This window comes from Macaca fascicularis, chromosome 5 (genome assembly GCF_037993035.2).
Source record: "Macaca fascicularis isolate 582-1 chromosome 5, T2T-MFA8v1.1".
Taxonomy (NCBI): Eukaryota; Metazoa; Chordata; class Mammalia; order Primates; family Cercopithecidae; genus Macaca; species Macaca fascicularis.
In genome coordinates, this window is record NC_088379.1 from 64,644,113 (window position 1) to 64,666,730 (window position 22,618).

Sequence of the window (22,618 nt, forward strand, 5' to 3'; positions counted from 1 at the left end):
ACACTGAACACTGTGTACTTATATAAAATTAATCAAAATAGTTACTCAAAGTCTCCAAGTGTATTTTCAGTAAATCTTTGTATTGTCCTTTGTGAGCAAGGGATGTGAAACATGTGCTGTCCTAAACCATCTGATACTTTGGACTTAGTGTGGAATGAATGTAAGTGTGATTGTATGCATGTTTCTGCACATGAATCATTAAATCTAAAGATTTAAATTTTTTTTTCTTTATCATCAGTATAGATAATAAAAGTATCTTTATGTATTTTATTTCTAAGTTCTAGAAGTTTGGAACAACGTTTCCCTGTTACATTGCACTTCTTTTTGATACCTTCAATAAATGTTATACTGGCAATCAACCACTGAACTTTACTCTTAAGATATTAATTTTTAACTTCTGTGCTTATATTGTCATTTCAACTCCATGCTTAGTAACTACAAAACCATTGCAGATCAGTGTGTGAGGGAACTGCCGCCATGAGGTCTGAGAAGTCAGCTTTGGTATTTCTGCTCCTGCAGCTCTTCTGTGCTGGCTGTGGATTCTGTGGGAAGGTCCTGGTGTGGCCCTGTGACATGAGCCATTGGCTTAATGTCAAGGTCATTCTAGAGGAACTCATAGTGAGGGGCCATGAGGTAACAGTATTGACTCACTCAAAGTCTTTTTTAATTGACTACAGGAAGCCTTCTGCACTGAAATTTGAGGTGGTCCATATGCCACAGGACAAAACAGAAAACAAAGAAACATTTGTTGACCTAGCTCTGAATGTCTTGCCAGGCTTATCAACCTGGCAATCAGTTATAAAATTAAATGATTTTTTTGTTGAAATAAGAGGAACTTTAAAAATGATGTGTGAGAGCTTTATCTACAATCAGACACTTATGAAGAAACTTCAGGAAACCAACTACGATGTAATGCTTATAGACCCTGTGATTCCCTGTGGAGACCTGATGGCTGAGTTGCTTGCAGTCCCTTTTGTGGTCACACTTAGAACTTCTCTAGGAGGCAATATGGAGCGAAGCTGTGGGAAACTTCCAGCTCCACTTTCCTATGTACCTGTACCTATGACACGACTAACAGACAGAATGACCTTTCTGGAAAGAGTGAAAAATTCAATGCTTTCAGTTTTCTTCCACTTCTGGATTCAGGATTATGACTATGATTTTTGGAAAGAGTTTTATAGTAAGGCATTAGGTAAGAGATTTTGTTTTATTTTTAATTTGGTTATCAAAAGAAATATTTTTTTAAAATTGCCATACATTGTCTATGACATACATATGCAGGTCAATGAGTTTTTATTTTAGAAAACGTTGTAACTGTTTTTCATAAGGGAAGTATATTTGTTCTTAATATCAGTAATATACTTAAAAATGATCATCATTAACAAAGAGATTACATTTTATATTTCCTCCAAATAGCGCAAATCTACATCACATATTTAGAGAATCATTGATTGTTAATCTGATTTTTATACCAGTTCTATTGAAATAAGATGCTAATAATTCTTTTCTCTCTCATCATATATTTAAAAAGCAATCTTCACAAAGTCCTCTTTGAATTATTTTTTCAAGAATCACTAAAATGAAACATTTTCTAGAATTCTTTAATGTCTTAGGTGATTACTTCACAAAAACTTGAAAAAAATATTATTCAAAGTTAAAAACCTATGGTCTTGTGGGGCATGAGATAGTGGAATGTTTGCTTTACTGATATACACCCCCGTTTGACTTATTTTTATTTCTTTGCTTTACTGATAAAAAGTTGTTTTGCTTTGCAATTTTCATATACAGTTGTGATCTGAGCTAGTCAATGCAAGACATGTTTTTATCCAAATATGTTTGAGAAATATGTAGAAACACGAACAAAAGAATAATCATATTAGAAACTAAAATACTGTTTAATGTATTCCACTGAATTCTAATATATAGACTGTTTCACAGAAATAATATTCAGAGGATCCTACTTCAAATGTCCTTAGCCTTAGGCATGATTTTGATTTACATGTATTGATTTGCCTTAAATAATTTTGTATTCAGTAATCTCTGACTAGCAGCAAATAGCCTACCAGGCTTTATGGATGTAGGTAAATAATTCAAAGACCTTGGCCTCAAGTCTATATTAAGATATGAATTGAAAGAGGTACAGCTATGTAGAGATCACTGGCAAACTTTGGTAAATTATGACTATAGTTAAAGCCCCCTGATAAGACTGAAATTTAAAATAAAACAAAACTGTTATCAAAGATGAAAAAAGGGGTGAAAGAGTATTTTCCTATAAACAAAAGTAGGTTCTGGCCATGCGTTCAGAAAGCCCCCAACAATTCTTTAAAAATCATTTCACTTAGCCGGGCGCGGTGGCTCAAGCCTGTAATCCCAGCACTTTGGGAGGCTGAGACGGGCGGATCACAAGGTCAGGAGATCGAGACCATCCTGGCTAACACGGTGAAACCCCGTCTCTACTAAAAAAAATACAAAAAGCTAGCCGGGCGAGGTGGCGGGCTCCTGTAGTCCCAGCTACTGGGGAGGCTGAGGCAGGAGAATGGCGTGAACCCGGGAGGCGGAGCTTGCAGTGAGCTGAGATCCGGCCACTGCACTCCAGCCCGGGTGACAGAGCGAGACTCCGTCTCAAAAAAAAAAAAAAAAAAAAAAAAAAAAATCATTTCACTTGATCATTGAGCAACTTGAAATAAGAAATTAAATTAATAACTAGATTTATTCCATAGCTCCAACTTACTAAATTATTGATTATTATATATTTTATAGAATTATCTATTGTGAGTCTAAATCAAGAGTACATATTAAAACAACTATAGGAAAAATGATATCAATCAATTTCAACTCATGGTTTTATTTCCATAAGTTCTTATGCACAGGCATATTTCATTTTATTATACTTTGCTTTATTGTGCTTCACAAAAAATGAAATTTATAAATTAAAGGTTTTTGAAAACCCTGCATCAAGCAAATCAGTTTTGCATAATATTTCCAACAGAAAGTATATACTTTTTGACTCTATCTCATATTGTCATTTATTGGACTTTTTCAAATGTTTCATTATTATATCTGTTATGGTGATCTGGGATCAGTTCTCTTTGATGGTTACATGTTATCCAGCTTGGGGGCACCTTGGTTTCTTTCCGTATAAGACTGCAAACTTAATTATAAATGTTGAGCATGTACTAACTGCTTCACTGATTTGTTTCCCCATCCCACTTCTTCTCAGGCCTCCCTATTCCCTGAGACACAGTAATATAACGTAAAACGACTTCTACATGTTCCAGTGAGAGGAAAACTAGCAGTTCTCTCAATTTAAATCAAAATGTAGAAAGGAATAAGTTTAACGAGTACTGTAGTTTAGATAGAGTTTGCTTGTCTCTACAAAATCCTGTGTTGAAATTCGATCACCAATAATGGAGGTGGGCATTGATGGGAGATGTTTGGGTAATTAGAGTAGATCCCTTTTGAGTACATTAATGCTCTCCCTGGGGAAAAGGGTGAGTAAGTTCTCACTCTATTAGGTACTAGGAGAGATAATTATTAAAAAGAGCCAGGAACATCCACCCTCTTTCTCTTGCTTAATCTCTCATTTTCTGATCACTGCACTCACTGACTCCCAACATCTTCTGCAATGAATGGAGGAAACCAGAGGTCTTCACCAGATGCAGATGTTGGTGCCATGGTGCCATGTTTCTTATATATCCTGAAGAATTGTGATCCAAATAAAAACCTTCTTGTTTTACAAATTAGACAGGCTCAGTTATTCCTTTATAGCAACAAAAAGGACTGAGACAGGCCAAAACCTATACCATTGCACTAAACAGTTAAACAGGATGTGAATGCAAAGGAAAAGTTTTTGGAGGAAACTAAAAGTGCTACTCTAGCATACATACAAATGATAAGAATAAACAAACATTATCACTGCAGATATGGAGAAAGTTTTAGTTGTCTGGAGAGAAAATCAAATTAGCTAGCTAGCTGCAGTGATTCATATCTGAAATCCTAGTGACTTGGGAGGGTCAGGTGGGAGAATGGCTTGAGCCCAGAAGTTTGAAGTCCAAGGCTGCAGTGAGCTATGATTGCTCCCCTGCACTCCAACCCAGATGATAGAGCAAAACCACTTTAAAAAAAAAGGAAAGAAAAGAAAAGAAAAAATTAAACCAGCCACAACATTGCCTTAAGTTTTGGCTTTAGCTAAAAACTGATACATAGTAAAACCTTAACTATTCAGTTGCATGAAGCCTTAGAGAGAAGAGGAAGGTGCAGAAAACAGACTGAAGCTAGCAGAGGTTGATTAATGAAGCTTACAGAAATAAACTGCCTACATGATGTAAAAGTTCAATGTGAATCAGTAGAAAGTCATGCAGAAGACTTAGCTAATATTCTCAGCAAAGGCGGTTGCAGTAAACAACTGATTTTCCATGTAGACCAAACAGCCTTCTGTTGGAAGAAGATGCCATTTAAAACTTTCGTAGCTAAAGAGGAAAAGCTAATACTTGGCTTCAAAGCTACAAAAAACAGGCTGAATCTCCTGTAGTGGCTAATACAGCTGGTAACAAAGTTAAAGCCAATGCTCATTTACTATTGTAATAATTATAGAGGACTCAATAATTATGTTAAATCTACTTTCGCTGTGTTCTATCAATGGAACAACAAAGCCTGGATGATATCACATCTGTATATGACATGGCTTATTGAATATTTTAAGCACACTGTTGACCTTTAATGCTCAAAAAAAAAAAAAAAAGGATTCCTTTCAAAATATTGCTGCTCATAGACAATTCACATGGTCACCAAAGAGATATGATTAAGATGTACAGATATTAATATTGTTTGCATGCTTCCTATCATTATATCCATATTACATTCCATGGATCATATAACCTTGACTTTCAAGGCTTATGTAAGATATATATTTTGTAAGACTATAGCTCTCAGTAATAGAGAAAGTGTTTTAAAAATCTTCTCAAAAGGATTTTTCATTCTAGATTCCATTAAGAACATTCATGATTCATGAGAGGAATTCAACATATTTACATTAACAAGAATTTGGGAAAAAATGATTCCAACTCTCCTGGATGATGTTGAGGGATCGAAGCCATCATTTGAGGAATTCACTGTGGATGGGGTGGTCATGGAAAAAGAAATAAAATTATAGGTGGGCCTGAAGGTTTATCTAAATTGCTATAATATCATGATAAAACTAAAACCTGTAAAACAGATGAGGAGGTGCTTTTTAAACAGTTGCTTTTTATAGATGAACAAAGAAATTGGTTTCGTGAGTTGGAATCTTCTCCCAGTGAAAATGCTATGAACATTGTTGAAATGGCTACAACTGACTTAGAATATTACACAAACTTAGTTGATAAGACAGCATCAGGGTTTGAGAGAACAGATTCAAATTTTGAAAGAAATTCTACTATGGGTAAACTGCTATGAAACAGCATCATATGCTACAGAGAAATCTTTCATGAAAAGATGAGTCAATTCATGCAAAAATCTTCATTGTTGTATAATTTTAAAAAATTGTCCAGCCACCCTGATCAATCAACAGTAATCAACAGCGAAGCAAGACCCTACACCAGAAAAAAAACAAACAACAACAACAAAAACCTCACTTACTGAAAGCTCAGCTGACTATTAGCACTTTTTAGCCATACTTTTAACTAAGGTATGTGCATTGTTTTTTAAATGTGATGATATTGCACAGCTAAAAGACTACAAGATATGGTGAACATAACTTTTATATGTCCTTGGACCCAAATTTGTGTAATCACTTTATTGGCATATTCCTTTTATTGAGATGAACTGCAATTTAACCCACAATATCTCCAAGACATGTGTGTATGGCATTTCAAATAAGATGTAATTTATCTACTTTAATATAAAAAGCAAATTTAATTTTCTTTCCGTTGATCATCTTTATATACGTTACTGTATATTTATCCTTAAAATATTGAATGACTCCAATTGTTCAAAACTGAGTCTTTTTTAAATGAGAACTAATATCACATTAATTAAAAACATCTAGAGGTTGGTAATGCAGGTAGCATGTGAGGCACAGAAAACAACAAATCTAGAGGACGTAAATGCATTTGCTTGGAAGTTGAGAGATAGCTCTATTCTAATTTCTGGTAACTTCAAACTGAGTATCTTCAGTACAATTTATTCAATATCAAATTAAAGACATTTGGATTTATGACCTTGGAAAAAACTTCAAACATTAAAATGTGATGACTTTAAAAAAGAGGTTCTCCACACTATGGTGTATAACACCACCAAATTTGATTTGAATTTTAAAGAGGAAAGAATTATCTTATGGGGTTTTATCTTTTTATGAGTTGCAAAATATGTTTTTGTAAAGAGATATGAATTACTTCATTATTTGCAGTCAGCCATTCTTCTGATTAAAAGCCTAAAATTAAATCTTGAAAATGTGTTTTTCTTCAAAACACATCTTTTGAGAGAAACACTAAAGTAAGTGTATGATAATCATAGTATGTACATGGGTGCTTCACAACCCAAAAAGAGGATTGTTATGGGTAAAAATTAGTCAAAGAATTCCTACTAATAAAACAATAACCTATTAATTAATGATATGCAATTCAGCATGTTAAAGGGAACCGATCCTGGTGGGATTATGGAAAGATACACCTCTGACTATAGATTAGAAAACACAGAGATGTTGTTTGGTGAAGATATTGTGGGACTCATCTATCATCTGCGATTAACTTGAAGAGGTAAAAAATGAGTAATAAATTTATTTGTATTTTGGAGTTGTGTCTTTTTTTTAAGTTGTGAAAATACACTTAAATATAACTGTCCTTCCTTCCTTCCTTCCTTCCTTCCTTCCTTCCTTCCTTCCTTCCTTCCTTCCTTCCCTCCCTCCCTCCCTCCCTGCTTCCTTCCTTCCTTCCCTCCTTCCTTCCTTCTTTCCTTCCTTTTTTCCTTCCTCCCTTCCTTCCTTCTTTCTTTCCTTCCTTTTTTCCTGCCTCCCTTTCTTCTTTCTTTCCTTCCTTCCTTTTTTCCTGCCTTCCTTCCTTCTTTCCTTCCTTCCTTCCTTCCTTCCTTCCTCCTTCCTTCCTTTCTCCCTTCCTCCTTCCTTCCTTCCTCCTTACTTCCTTTCTCCCTTCCTTCCTTCTTTCCTTTCTTCCTTCCTTCCTTCCTCCTTCCTTCCTTTCTCCCTTCCTTCCTTCTTTCCTTTCTTCCTTCCTTCCTTCCCTCCCTTCCTTCCTTCCTCCTTCCTTCCTTTCTCCCTTCCTTCCTTCCTTCCCTCCCTCCCTTCCTTCCTTCCCTCCCTCCCTTCCTTCCTTCTTTCCTTCCTTTCTTCCTTTTTCCTTCCCTCCCTCCTTCCTTCCTTCCCTCCTTCTTTCTTTCCTTCCTTCCTTCCTTCCTTCCTTCCTTCCTTCCTTCCTTCCTTCCTTCCTTCCTTCCTTCCTTCCTTCCTTCCTTCCTTCCTTTCCTCCTTTCTTTCTTTGTCTTCTTTCTTTTTTCCTTTCTTTCTTTTTTTTCTTCTGTATTATTTCAATAATTTTCCCTTTCATTTGACATCTAAAAGCCATGCTGTTCTAGAGGACCTAAACTTATTTTTTTCTTAATAGTTTATTGAAAGATTAGCGGTACAATTTTTATTTAAATTGTATGTTAATTCATTCTGTTATTTATTTTATTTAGGAAGGCCCACTACATTATGTGAGACTGTGGGAAAAGCTGAGATATGGCTAATACGAACATATTGGGATTTTGAATATCCTCAACCATACCAACCTAATTTTGAGTTTGTAGGAGGATTACACTGTAAACCTGCCAAACCTTTGCCTAAGGTAGGACTATTATATTAAGGAATATTATGTACTTTATGGCATGACTTGTTTTCCCCTGAAAGATTACAACCTTAGTTATAGAAAGATGATGTTGAATGTCTTCTGTTTGCAACTCTGTATTTATTTTCCATGCCACAGGGGCTTTTATAGGTGATATATGTCTTTTCTGCATTATGATAAGAAAGTAGGCAGAAGAATGTCATGATTAGAATAGATTTTAAAATACTAGTGTTACAATAGTTTGGATAATACATTGAATTAGTATGGAATTGGAGCCATGAAGATCACTAAAAAGAATGTTCAATCCTTTCTCACAATCAAACTGGGCTTATGAACAAGGATATTTGTCATGATAGTACAGAAATAATCGTATTTTCATGAGACATATTGGATACACTCCACAGGAGTTGGTGAGTGAGAGAAAATAAATGATGAAGGAAGACAAGAAATAAAGGAAATTTTCTATAAATGGAATATTTAAGTGTTTAAACATAATGATGGCTTTTACTCAAATAAGTACTTAGAAGTAATCTTGTTTGTGATTTATGTGATGAATTCTGTGTTGTGACTATTCACTTAGAGCTCATGAGAATTTTAGATGAGGTTTTATAAAAGCCACTTGAGAAAAACAAGGTTTCAATCTCTGTGGACAGAAATCTAAATATTGATAGTCATCAAGACAAAGTAGAGCTCATGGAAATGATTTTGCAGCCTGCAGGTTTCTTTTGGAGTGAAAACAAAATTGTATACTATATTCCTAAATGATCAGAGGAAAAAATTATAGTTCAAGGAATGTTGAAAGAAACAATATTGAGAAGCAAAAGTGAGTAATAGCTGTTCTAGTTTTTTAATAGTTTTGTAAGTATGTCTTGAGTTCATTGTCCCAAAAGTGGCTATTAGCTCTAGCTTTGACCTGACAAGGTTCCAGGGTATTTAGTCATGGAAATTCATAATCTACCTCTCATGAGATACTTTTTATTCTGATGAACAGCCTAATGCCTAAGTGTGCAATCTATACCAAGATTGTTCTTATAGGGAACTTGTTTACACTGGAAGACACCAATGTGTCTCTTGTATGTCCTATGTCTTCTTTATTTCTACAAAGATAACCACTCTATAGGAAATCGTGACCAGGCCAGATGTTATGTTTGTGTTGGTCAAGTGAGAAACAGAGGAGAAACTTAACCAAATACATAAAATAACAGAAGCTGTGCACTTTCATCATTTCTAGAGAAAAGAGTTCAGTATCTCTTATAGGAACATTGGGAATAAGAAAGTTCTCTGGGAAAAGCACATTCAACCAATGAGTGGAGACCAAGAAAGAGAGTGAGGGATCTGTGTTCCAAAATGTTTACTGGGATCCAGGGTGTTACCTACGTGGGTTTCCAGTGGGGAACTGTAACTGGGAGGTTTAATGCAAGCAGGCACAAGTTCCTTGGAGGCATTCGGAGACTGAAAGGTAGTCACTTGGTCATATCTGCACAGTCACTGTGGAGTACAGAGGATCAGTGATGCAAGTCCAAGTGGGTTGTATCTAGATGTCCTATAGGATGATTATCAGAAGGCAGTGTGTAAGCAAAGATACTGACTGAACACATTGAAGAAATGGAAGGAGGTGGAAGATTTTAAGCAGAGTCAGTGTTGACTGAGACCTGCTTCTGCTATGGGAAAGTTCAACTTATATTTTAAATGCATAGCTAGACAACATAAAATTGTAAGAATTTACCACTGTAGCTATGGTAACAATACTAGGTTTACCAATCACTACAGGGTGAAAAGAAAAACCTCATTTCCTGTTTTATGGAAATATAATCAAAATCCTTTTAGGAAAGGTTCAGAGCCATTAGGATTTCCAGAAAAATTATGGGCTTTGTGGTAAGATGTGTACTGATGAACACAATTTTATTTAATAATTGTTAATATAATTTTACTTACCAGGAAAGTTATACCAGAAAATCAAGCTCTCGTAAGTCATGGCATCTGTATCTAAAATAGAGATACAGAAGGAGGGGTAACAATTTTCATCATTCTCTAGGTAATCTCCCATGACATACTAGCTTTTATTCTCACACTCCAGATTTTACACACACACACACGCAAATGCACACACACACACACTCACATAAATAATCATAGAAGTCATTTTTTTAAAAAGTTGGATCCATACAGTATTAATTTATTAGGTAAAAGCTTTCGTGCTGATAATTTTACAAGTTTAATTGAGACACAGTTTAGGGCTGTCTTACACTAAATATTTCTTTTTCTTTTTCTTTTTAAAATTTGACATGTAATAACTGCACGTGTTTAAAAGAAATGCTGTGGTATTGCAATACATTTATACAATGTATAATAATGATATCAAGATACTTAATAAACCCATTATCTAAATACTTATCATTTCTTTGTGGTGATAACATTCAGAAACTTGCTTGCTAACTATCTTGAAATATGTAATACATCACTATTAACTATAGTTACCCAACAACTTAATATAATAACAGAACACATTCTTCCAAATTATAACTTTGAATCCCTTGATCCACCATTTCTCATTGCCCTCCCTACTATCTCTTCACCCTCTAGTAACCACAATTCTACTCTCTACTTCCATTATGATTAATTTTTCTGATTCCACATATAAGGGATACCATGCTATCTCTGCCTGGATTATTTCAGTTAACATTATGCTCGGCAGGTTGATTCATATTTCTACAAATGACAAAATTTCATTCTTTTATATATATATATTTAATGAAATGGATATATATATACACACATTGGAAAAAATATATATATCTCTCTCCAGTGGAATGCTATTGAGCTATTAAAAAAGCTTATATATAATAGAAATAGCACTTATATATATCTAATGGAATGGATATATATATATATAATGGAATTGATATATATAGCTATACAGAAAAACACACATAATACATATATCCATTCCATTGGATATATGTGTATATATATATTCAATTATATGTATATTAATTCCATTGAATATATATATTCAATTATATATATATATTCATTCCATTGAAAATATATATATATTCAAACAAGCATATATATATCCAATGGAATGGACACATATATATGTATATATTTTTTCCATATTTTCTTTATGTATTTCTTCATTAAAGGATGTTTATAGGTTGACTCATTCCTTGGGTATATGAATAATGGTGATGTAAACATAGAAAGACAGCTATCTCTATGACTTTTTAGTTTATTTATATATATACCCAGTAATGGAAATGCTGTATCATATGGTAGTTTTATTTTCAATTTTTGAGGAACTACCATACCGTTTTCCTTACTGATTGTAATAATTTGCATTTTCCTCAACACTTACAAAAGATCCTATTTCTCTGCATACTTGCTAACACTTGTTTTTTTGTTTGTTTGTCTTTTTGTTAATAACCATAACAAAGATGTTGTGATATCTCATTTTAGTTTTGATTTGCATTTCCCTGATAATTAGTGATTTTGAGCATTTTGCAATATACTTCTTAGTCACTGAGAGTCTTCTTTTGAGAAATGTCTATTCAGGTATTTTACTTATTTTTTAATCAAATTAGTAATTTATTTTTATTGACTGATGTTACTTCTATGTATATTTGAGATGTAACTCATTGTCAGATTCATAGTTTGCAAATTTTTTTCGTGTTGTGGATTGTCTCTTCACTCTATTGTTTGCTTCATTTTCTCTGCGCAAGCTCAATACTTTGATATAACCCATTTATATAGTTTTGCTTTTGTTGGCTGTGCTTGTGAAATCCTATCCAAAAAAAAATCATTGCCTAGACCAATGTCACAAATCATTCCTCCTATAGTTTCTTCTAGTAATTGTATAATGTTTGGTCTTACTTTTAAATTTGTAATTCATTTTTACTTACTTTGTATACGGTGAGAGAAAGGGGTCTAGTTTCATTTTTTTTGCATGTGGATATGCAGTTTTCCTAGCACCACTTAGTGAAGAGGTTGTCTTTTTTCCATTATGTGTTCTTGGCACCTTTGTCAAAAGTCAATTAGCTGCTATCTTCCTCCATTTGTGTTGTTATAAAGGAATACATGCGACTAGAAAATGTATATAGCAAATAGAATTATCTGAATCATAGTTCTGCATACTGTACAAGAAGCACAGAACTGACTTCTGCTTGGCCTCTGGCAAGGTTCTCAGGATGCTTCCACTTGAGGTAGAAGGCAAACAAGAGGTGGTATATGCAAAGGTTACATGACAAGAGATGAGTCCACAAAGAGGGGATGTGGGAGAGTGCTAAGTTTTGCTAAACAACTAGCTCTTATAAGAACTAATAAACATACCCCTCCCAGGCAGGGGATTAATCTATTCATGAGGGATATGCTTCCATGACACAAGCACATTCTGTTAGGTTCTACCCCCAATATGGGGGATCAAATTTTAACATGAAGTGTGAAGGGCTCAACTATCCATACTATGATAGCAGTAAATGCATAAATTTATTTTGTGGATCTCTATTCTATATAGCATTGGTCTATGTATCTGTTTTCCTGACACTGCCATACCGTTTTGATGATGACATCTATATATATAATCCTTTAAGTTCTAAGGTAAATGTACATGATGTGCGTGTTTGTTACATAGGTACACATATTCCATGTTCGTTTACTGTATGCATCAACTTGTCATTTACATTACGTGTTTTTCCTAAGGCTATCCCTCCCCCAGCTCCCCAGCCAACAACAGGCCAGATGTGTGATTAATTCTATTTTTAGAATTAATAGATTCCCTGCCCTGTTAATTCTATTTTTAATATTTTTTGAGAAACCTCCATACTGTTTTCTAGTAGTGCCATTTTTTCCCCCAGTGTGTGATGTTCCCCTTCCTGTGTCCAAGTGTTCTCATTGTTCAATTCCCACCTATTTCAATTCCCACCTATGAGTGAGAACATGCAATTTTTGGTTTTCTTTTCTTGAAATAGTTTGCTGAGAATGATGGTTTTCAGCTTCATCCATGTCCCTCAAAAGGACATGAACTCATCCTTATTTATGGCTGCATAGTATTCCATGGTGTATATATGCCACATTTTCTTTATCTAGTCTATCATTGGTGGACATATGGGTTGGTTCCAAGTCTTTATTATTTTGAATAGTGCTGCAATTAACATATGTGTGCATGTGTCTTTATAGTAGCATGATTTATAATCCTTTGGGTATATTCCCAGTAATGGGATCACTGGATCAAATGGTATTTCTAGATTTAGAACTAGATCTATGTATCTGTTTTCCTGACACTGCCATACCGTTTTGATGATGGAATCTCCACACTGTCTACCACAATGGCTGGACTAATTTACATTCCCACCAACAGTGGAAAAGCATTCCTATTTCTCCACATCCTCTCCAGCATCTGTTGTTTCCTGACTTTTTAATGATCACCATTATAACTCACATGTGATAGTATCTCATTGTGGTTTTGGTTTGCATTTCTCTGATGACCAGCAATGATGAGCATTTTTTCATGTGTCTGTTGGCTTCATAAATGTCTTCTTTTGAGAAGTGTCTTTTCATATCCTTTGCCCACTTTTTGATGGAGTTGTCTGTTTTTTTCCCCATAACTTTGTTTAAGTTCATTGCAGATTCTGGATATTAGCCCTTTGTCAGATGGGTAGATTGCAAAAATTTTCTCCCATTCTGTAGGTTGTCTTTAACTCTGATGGTAGTTTCTATTGCTGTGCAGAAGCTCTTTGGTTTAATTAGACATCATTTGTCTATTTTGGCTTTTGTTACCATTGCTTTCGGTGTTTTAGTCATGAAGCCCTTGCCCATTCCTATGTTCTGAATGGTATAGCCTAGGTTTTCCTCTAGGATTTTTATGGTTTTAGGTATAACATTTAAGCCTTTAATCCATCTTAAATTAATTTTTGTATAAGGTATAAGAAGGGATCCATTTTCAGCTTTCTACATATGACTAGTGTGTTTTCCCAACACCATTTATTAAATAGGGAATCCTTTCTCCATTTCTTGGTTTTGTCAGATTTGTCAAAGATCACATGGTTAGAGATGTGTGGTGTTATTTCTGAGGCCTTTGTTCTGTCCCATTAGTCTATATATCTGTTTTGGTACCATTACCATGCTGTTTTGGTTACTGTAGCCTTATAATATAGTTTGAAGTCAGGTACTGTGATGCCTCCAGCTTTGTTATTTTTGCTTAGGATTTTTCTTGTCAATGTGGGCTCGTTTTCACTTCTACATTAACTTTAAGGTAGTTTTTTTTCCAATTCTGTGAAGAAAGTCATCAGTAGCTTGATGGATGGGCATGGCATTGAATCTATAAATTACCTTGGGCAATATGGCCATTTTCACTATATTAATTCTTCCTATCCATGAGCATGGAATGTTATTACATTTGTTTGTGTCCTCTTTTATTTCATTGACTGGTGGTTTGTAGTACTCCTTGAAGAGATCCTTCACATCCCTCGTAAGTTGGATTCCTAGGTATTTTATTCTGTTTGTAGTAATTGTGAATGAGAGTTCAATCATGATTTAACTGTTTGTCTGTTATTGTTGTATAGGAATGCTTGTGATTTTTGCTCATTGATTTTGTATCCTGAGATTTTGCTGAAGTTGCTTATCAGCTGAAGAAGATTCTGGGCTGAGATGAAGGGGTTTCTTAAATATGCAGTCATGTCATCTGCAAACAGGGAAAATTTGATTTACTATTTTCCTAATTAAATACCTTTTTTCTTTCTCTTTCCTGATTGCCCTGGCCAGAGCTTCCATCGCTGCATTGAATAGGAGTGGTGAGAGAGGGCATCCTTGTCTTGTGCCAGTTTTCAAAGGGAATGCTTCCAGTTTTTGCCCACTCAGTATGATATTAGCTATGGGTTTGTCATCAATAGCTCTTATTATTTTGAAATGTGTTCTATCAATTCCTAGTTTATTGAGAGTTATCAGCATGAATGGTGTTGAATTTTGTTGAAGGTATTTTCTGCATCTATTGATATAAACATGTGGTTTTGTCATTGGTTCTGTTTATGTGAAGGATTACATTTATTGATTTGTGGATGTTGAACCAAACTTGCATCCCAGGGATGAAGCCAACTTGATCGTGGTGGATAAGCTTTTTGACATGCAGCTGGATTTGGTTTGCCAGTATTTTATTGAGAGTTTTTGCAGTTATACTCCTCAGAGATATTGGTCTAAAATTCTCTTTTTTGTTGTTGTGTCTTTGCCAGGTTTTGTATCAGGATGATGCTGACCTCATAAAATGAGTTAGGGAGGATTTGCTGTTTTTTCTATTGATTGGAATGGTTTCAGAAGGAATGGTACCAGCTCCTATTTATACCTCTGATAGAATTTGGCTGTGAATCCATCTGGTCCTGGACTTTTTTTTTTTTTTTTTTTTTTTTTGGTTGGTAGACTATTATTGCCTCAATTTTTGAGGCTGTTATTTTTCTATTAAGAGATTCAAATTTTTCCTGGTTTAGTCTTAGGAGGGTGTATGTGTCCAGGAATTTATCCATTTCTTCTAGATTCTCTAGTTTATTTGCATAGAGGTGTTTATAGTATTCTCTGATGTTAGTTTGTATTTCTGTGGGAACAGTGATGATATTCTCTTTATCATTTTTATTGTGTCTATTTGATTCTTTTCTATTTTCTTCTTTATTAGTCTTGCTAGTGGTCTGTCTGTTTTGTTGATCTTTTCAAAAAACCAGCTCCTGGATTCATTGATTTGTTGAAGGGCTTTTTGTGTACCTACCTCCTTCAGTTCTGCTCTGATCTTAGTTATTTCTTGTCTTCTGCCAGCTTTTGAATTTATTTGTTCTTGCTTCTCTGGTTCTTTTAATTATGATGTTAGGGTATTGATTTTAGATCTTTCTTTCTTTATTTTGTGGGCATTTAGTGCTATAAATTTCCCTCTACACACAGACTTAAATGTGTCCCAGAGATTCTGAAACATCGTATCTTTGTTCTCATTGATTTCAAATAACATCTTTATTTCTGTCTTCGTTTTGTTATTTCTCCAGTAGTCATTCAGGAGCAGGTTGTTCAGGTTCCATGTAGTTGTGCGGTTTTGAGTGAATTTCTTAATCCTGAGTTCTAATTTGATTGCACTGTGGTCTGAGAGACAGTTTGTTGTGATTTCTGTTCTTTTGCATTTGCTAAGGAGTGCTTTACTTCCAACTATGTGGTCAATTTTCGAATAAGTGTGATGTGGTGCTGAGAAGAATGTATATTCTATTGATTTGAAGTGGAGAGTTTAGTAAATATCTACTAGGTCTGCTTGGTGTAGAGTTGAGTTCAAGTCCTGGATATCCATGTTAACCTTCTGCCTTGTTGATCTGTCTAATATTGACAGTGGGGTGTTAAAATCTCCCATTATTATTGTATGTCTCTTTATAAGTCTCTAAGAACTTGCTTTATGAATCTAGGTGCTCCTGTATTGGGTGCATATATATTTAGGATAGTTAGCTTTGCTTGTTGAATTGATCCCTTTACCATTATGTAATGGCCTTCTTTGTCTCTGTTGATCTTTGTTGATTTAAAGCCTGTTTTATCAGAGACTAGGATTGCAACCTCTGCCTTTTTTTTTTTTTTTTTTTTTTTTCTTTTTTTTTGAGACTATGTGTGTCTCTGTATGTGAGTTGGGTCTCCTGAATACAACATACTGATGATTCTTGACTCTTCATCCAATTTGACAGTCTGTGTCTCTTAATTGGGCCATTTAGCCCATTTCCATTTAAGGTTAATCTTCTTATGTGTGATTTTGATCCTGTCATTATGAGGTTAGCTGGTTATTTGCTCATTAATTGATGCAGCTTCTTTTTTTTTTTTTTATTTTCTCGATATTAAAGTTCCTTTATTCAGTGTGGGTTTCTCACATTTTTTCTTTTTTTTTAAATTATACGTTAAGTTCTAGGGTACATGTGCATAATGTCCAGGTTTGTTACATATATATACTTGTGCCATGTTGGTGTGCTGCACCCATCAACTCGTCAGCACCCATCAACGCATCATTTACATCAGGTATAACTCCCAATGCAATCCCTCCACTCTCCCGCCTCCCAGTGATAGGACCCAGTGTGTGATGTTCCCCTTCACGAGTCCAACTAATCTCATTGTTCAGTTCCCACCTATGAGTGAGAACATGCGGTGTTTGGTTTTCTGTTCTTGTGATAGTTTGCTGAGAATGATAGTTTCCAGCTGCATCCATGTCCCTACAAAGAACACAAACTCATCCTTTTTTATGGCTGCATAGTATTCCATGGTGTATATGTGCCACATTTTCTTAATCCAGTCTGTCACTAATGGACATTTGGGTTGATTCCAAGTCTTTGCTATTGTGAACAGTGACGCAAAAAAGATACATGTGCATGTGTCATTATAGCAGCATGATTTATAATCCTTTGGGTATATACCCAGTAATGGGATGGCTGGGTCAAATGGTATTTCTAGTTCTAGATCATTGAGGAATCACCATACTGTTTTCCATAATGGTTGAACTAGTTTACAATCTCACCAACAGTGTAAAAGTGTTCCTATTTCTCCACATCCTCTCCAGCACCTGTTGTTTCCTGACTTTTTAGTGATCGCCATTCTAACTGGTGTGAGATGGTATCTCATTGTGGTTTTGATTTGCATTTCTCTGATGGCCAGTGATGATGAACATTTTTTCATGTGTCTGTTGGCTGTATGAATGTCCTCTTTTGAGAAATGTCTATTCATATCCTTTGCCCACTTTTTGATGGGGTTGTTTGTTTATTTCTTGTAAATTTGTTTGAGTTCTTTGTAGGTTCTGGATATTAGCCCTTTGTCAGATGAGTAGATTGCAAAAATGTTCTCCCATTCTGTAGGTTGCCTGTTCAACTGATGGTAGTTTCTTTTGCTGTGCAGAAGCTCTTTAGTTTAATGAGATCCCATTTGTCAATTTTGGCTTTTATTGCCGTTGCTTTTGGTGTTTTAGATGTGAAGCCCTTGACCATGCCTATGTCCTGAATGGTATTACCTAGGTTTTCTTCTAGGGTTTTTATGGTATTAGGTCTAACATTTAAGTCTCTAATCCATCTTGAATTAATTTTCGTATAAGGAGTAAGGAAAGGATCCAGTTTCAGCTTTCTACTTATGGCTAGCCAATTATCCCAGCATCATTTATTTAATAGGGAATACTTTCCCCATTTCTTGTTTTTGTCAGGTTTGCCAAAGATCAGATGACTGTAGATGTGTGGTATTATTTCTTAGGAATCTGTTCTGTTCCATTGGTCTATATCTCTGTTTTGGTACCAGTACCCTGCTGTTTTGGTTACTGTAGCCTTGTAGTATAGTTTGAAGTCAGGTAGCATGATGCCTCCAGCTTTGTTCTTTTGACTTAGGATTGTCTTGGAGATGCGGGCTCTTTTTTGGTTCCATATGAACTTTAAAGCAGTTTTTTCCAGTTCTGTGAAGAAACTCATTGGTAGCTTGATGGGGATGGCATTGAATCTATAAATAACCTTGGTCAGTATGGCCATTTTCACGATATTGATTCTTCCTATCCATGAGCATGGTATGTTCTTCCATTTGTTTCTGTCTTCTTTTATTTCACTGATCAGTGGTTTGTAGTTCTCCTTGAAGAGGTCCTTTACATCCCTTGTAAGTTGGACTCCTAGGTATTTTATTCTCTTTGAAGCAATTGTGAATGGAAGTTCATTCCTGATTGGGCTCTCTGTTTGTCTGTTACTGGTGTATAAGAATGCTTGCTATTTTTGCACATTAATTTTGTATCCTGAGACACTGCTGAAGTTTCTTATCAGCTTAAGGAGATTTTGGGCTGAGACAATGGGGTTTTCTAAATATACAATCATATCATCTGCAAACAGGGACAATTTGACTTCTTCTTTTCCTAACTGAATACCCTTGATTTCTTTCTCTTGCCTAATTGCCCTAGCCAGAACTTCCAACACTATGTTGAATAGGAGTGGTGAGAGAGGTCATCCCTGTCTGGTGCCAGTTTTCAAAGGGAATTTTTCCAGTTTTTGCCCATTCAGTATGATATTGGCTGTGGGTTTGTCATAAATAGCTCTTATTATTTTTAGATACGTTCCATCAATACCAAATTTATTGAGCGTTTTTAGCATGAAGGGCTATTGAATTTTGTCAAAGGCCTTTTCTGCATCTATTGAGATAATCATGTGGTTTTTGTCTTTGGTTCTGTTTATATGCTGGATTATGTTTATTGATTTGCGAATGTTGAGCCAGCCTTGCATCCCAGGGATGAAGCCCACTTGATCGTGGTGGATAAGCTTTTTGATGTGCTGCTGGACCCGGTTTGCCAGTATTTTATTGAGGATATTTGCATCGATGTTCATCAGGGATATTGGTCTAAAATTCTCTTTTTTTGTTGTGTCTCTGCCAGGCTTTGGTATCAGGATGATGTTGGCCTCATAAAATGAGTTAGGGAGGATTCCCTCTTTTTCTATTGATTGGAATAGTTTCAGAAGGAATGGTACCAGCTCCTCCTTTTACCTATGGTAGATTTCAGCTGTGAATTCATCTGGTCCTGGACTTTTTTGGTTGGTAGGCTATTAATTATTGCCTCAAATTCAGAGCCTGCTATTGGTCTATTCAGGGAATCAAATTCCTGGTTTAGTCTTGGGAGAGTGTAAGTGTCCAGGAAATTATCCATTTCTTCTAGGTTTTCTAGCATATTTGCATAGAGTTGTTTATAGTATTCTCTGATAGTAGTTTGTATTTCTGTGGGTTCGGTGGTGATATCCCCTTTATCATTTTTTATTGCATCTATTTGATTCTTCTCTCTTTTCTTCTTTATTAGTCTTGCTAGCGGTCTATCAATTTTGTTGATCTTTTCAAAAAACCAACTCCTGGATTCATTGATTTTTTGGAGAGTTTTCTGTGTCTCTATCTCCTTCAGTTCTGCTCTGATCTTAGTTATTTCTTGCCTTCTGCTAGCTTTGGAATGTGTTTGCTCTTGCTTCTCTAGTTCTTTTAATTGTGATGTTAGAGTGTCAATTTTAGATCTTTCCAGCTTTCTCTTGTGGGCATTTAGTGCTATAAATTTCCCTCTACACACTGCTTTAAATGTGTCCCAGAGATTCTGGTATGTTGTATCTTTGTTCTCATTGGTTTCAAAGAACATCTTTATTTCTGCCTTCATTTTGTTGTGTACCCAGTAGTCATTCAGGAGCAGGTTATTCAGTTTCCACGTAGTTGAGTGGTTTTGATTGAGTTTCTTAGTCCTGAGTTCTAGTTTGATTGCACTGTGGTCTGAGAGACAGTTTGTTATAATTTCTGTTCTTGTACATTTGTTGAGGAGTGCTTTACTTCCAATTATGTGGTCAATTTTGGAATAAGTGTGATGTGGTGCTGAGAAGAGTGTATATTCTGTTGATTTGGGGTGGAGAGTTCTATAGATGTCTATTAGGTCTGCTTGCTGCAGAGATGAGTTCTATTCCTGGATATCCTTGTTAACTTTCTGTCTCGTTGATCTGTATAATGTTGACAGTGGAGTGCTGAAGTCTCCCATTATTACTGTATGGGAGTCTAAGTCTCTTTGTAAGTCTCTAAGGACTTGCTTTATGAATCTGGGTGCTCCTGTATTGGGTGCATATATATTTAGGATAGTTAACTCTTCCTGTTGAACTGATCCCTTTACCATTATGTAATGGCCTTCTTTGTCTCTTTTGATCTTTGATGGTTTAAAGTCTGTTTTATCAGAGATTAGTATTGCAACCCCTGCTTTTTTTGTTCTCCATTTGCTTGATAGATCTTCCTCCATCTCTTTATTTTGAGCCTATGTATGTCTCTGCATGTGAGATGGGTCTCCTGAATAGCAGACTGATGGGTCTTGACTCTTTATCCAGTTTGCCAGTCTGTGTCTTTTAATTGGAGCATTTAGTCCTTTTACATTTAAGGTTAATATTGTTATGTGTGAACTTGATCCTGCCATTATGATATTAACTGGTTATTTTGCTAATTAGTTGATGTAGTCTCTTCCTAGCGTTGATGGTTTTTAAATTTTGGCATATTTTTGCAAGGACTGGTACCAGTTGATCCTTTCCATGTTTAGTGCTTCCTTCACGGTCTCTAGTAAGGCAGGCCTGGTGGTGACCAAATCTCTAAGCATTTGCTTATCTGTAAAGGATTTTATTTCTCCTTCACTTATGAAACTTAGTTTGGTTGGATATGAAATTCTGGGTTTAAAATTCTTTTCTTTTTTTTGTTTTTTGTTTTTTTTGTTTTTTGTTTTTTTTTAATTTATTTATTATTATTATACTTTAAATTGTAGGGTACATGTGCATAACGTGCAGGTTTGTTACATATGTATACTAGTGCCATGTTGGTGTGCTGCACCCATGAACTCATCATTTACATCAGTTGTAACTCCCAATGCAATCCCTCCCCTCGCCCCCCTCCCCATGATAGGCCCAGGCGTGTGATGTTTCCCTTCCCGAGTCCAAGTGATCTCATTGTTCAGTTCCCACCTATGAGTGAGAACATGTGGTGTTTGGTTTTCTGTTCTTGTGATAGTTTGCTAAGAATGATGGTTTCCAGCTGCATCCATGTCCCTACAAAGGACGCAAACTCATCCTTTTTGATGGTTGCATAGTATTCCATGGTGTATATGTGCCACATTTTCTTAATCCAATCTGTCACTGATGGACATTTGGGTTGATTCCAAGTCTTTGCTATTGTGAATAGTGCTGCAATAAACATACGTGTGCATGTGTCTTTATAGCAGCATAATTTATAATCCTTTGGGTATATACCCAGTTATGGGATGGCTAGGTCACATGGTACTTCTAGTTCTAGATCCTTGAGGAATCGCCATACTGTTTTCCATAATGGTTGAACTAGTTTACAATCCCACCAACAGTGTAAAACTGTTCCTATTTCTCCACATCCTCTCCAGCACCTGTTGTTTCCTGACTTTTTAATGATCGCCATTCTAACTGGTGTGAGATGGTATCTCATTGTGGTTTTGATTTGCATTTCTCTGATGGCCAGTGATGATGAACATTTTTTCATGTGTCTGTTGGCTGTATGAATGTCCTCTTTTGAGAAATGTCTATTCATATCCTTTGCCCACTTTTTGATGGGGTTGTTTGTTTATTTCTTGTAAATTTGTTTGTGTTCTTTGTAGGTTCTGCATATTAGCCCTTTGTCAGATGAGTAGATTGCAAAAATTTTCTCCCATTCTGTAGGTTGCCTGTTCAACTGATGGTAGTTTATTTTGCTGTGCAGAAGCTCTTAGTTTAATGAGATCCCATTTGTCAATTTTGGCTTTTGCTGCCATTGCTTTTGGTGTTTTAGACATGAAGTCTTTGCCCATGCCTATGTCCTGAGTGGTACTAACTAGGTTTTCCTCTGGTATTTTTATGGTATTAGGTCTAACATTTAAGTCTCTAATCCATCTTGAATTAATTTTCGTATAAGGAGTAAGGAAAGGATCCAGTTTCAGCTTTCTACTTATGGCTAGCCAATTATCCCAGCACCATTTATTAAATAGGGAATCCTTTCCCCATTTCTTGTTTCTCTCAGGTTTGTCAAAGATCAGATGGCTGTAGATGTGTGGTATTATTTCTGAGGACTCTGTTCTGTTCCATTGGTCTATCTGTCTGTTTTGGTACCAGTACCATGCTGTTTTGGTTACTGTAGCCTTGTAGTATAGTTTGAAGTCAGGTAGCGTGATGCCTCCAGCTTTGTTCTTTTGACTTAGGATTGTCTTGGAGATGCGGGCTCTTTTTTGGTTCCATATGAACTTTAAAGCAGTTTTTTCCAGTTCTGTGAAGAAACTCATTGGTAGCTTGATGGGGATG

At 35.6% G+C, this 22,618-nt stretch overlaps 1 protein-coding gene across 1 annotated transcript in view; it reads left to right on the top strand.

Moving 5' to 3' along the window:
• The first annotated feature begins 433 nt into the window (after window positions 1-433).
• LOC102124844 (UDP-glucuronosyltransferase 2A3) overlaps window positions 434-22,618 on the top strand; it is a 40,187-nt gene continuing 18,002 nt past the window's right edge. Inside the window, exons 1-2 of the mRNA XM_005555165.5 lie at window positions 434-1,192; window positions 7,669-7,817. Of these exons, the coding sequence (XP_005555222.1) occupies window positions 478-1,192; window positions 7,669-7,817 (864 nt within the window). The 5' untranslated portion in view covers window positions 434-477. The remainder of the gene's footprint in view (window positions 1,193-7,668; window positions 7,818-22,618) is intronic.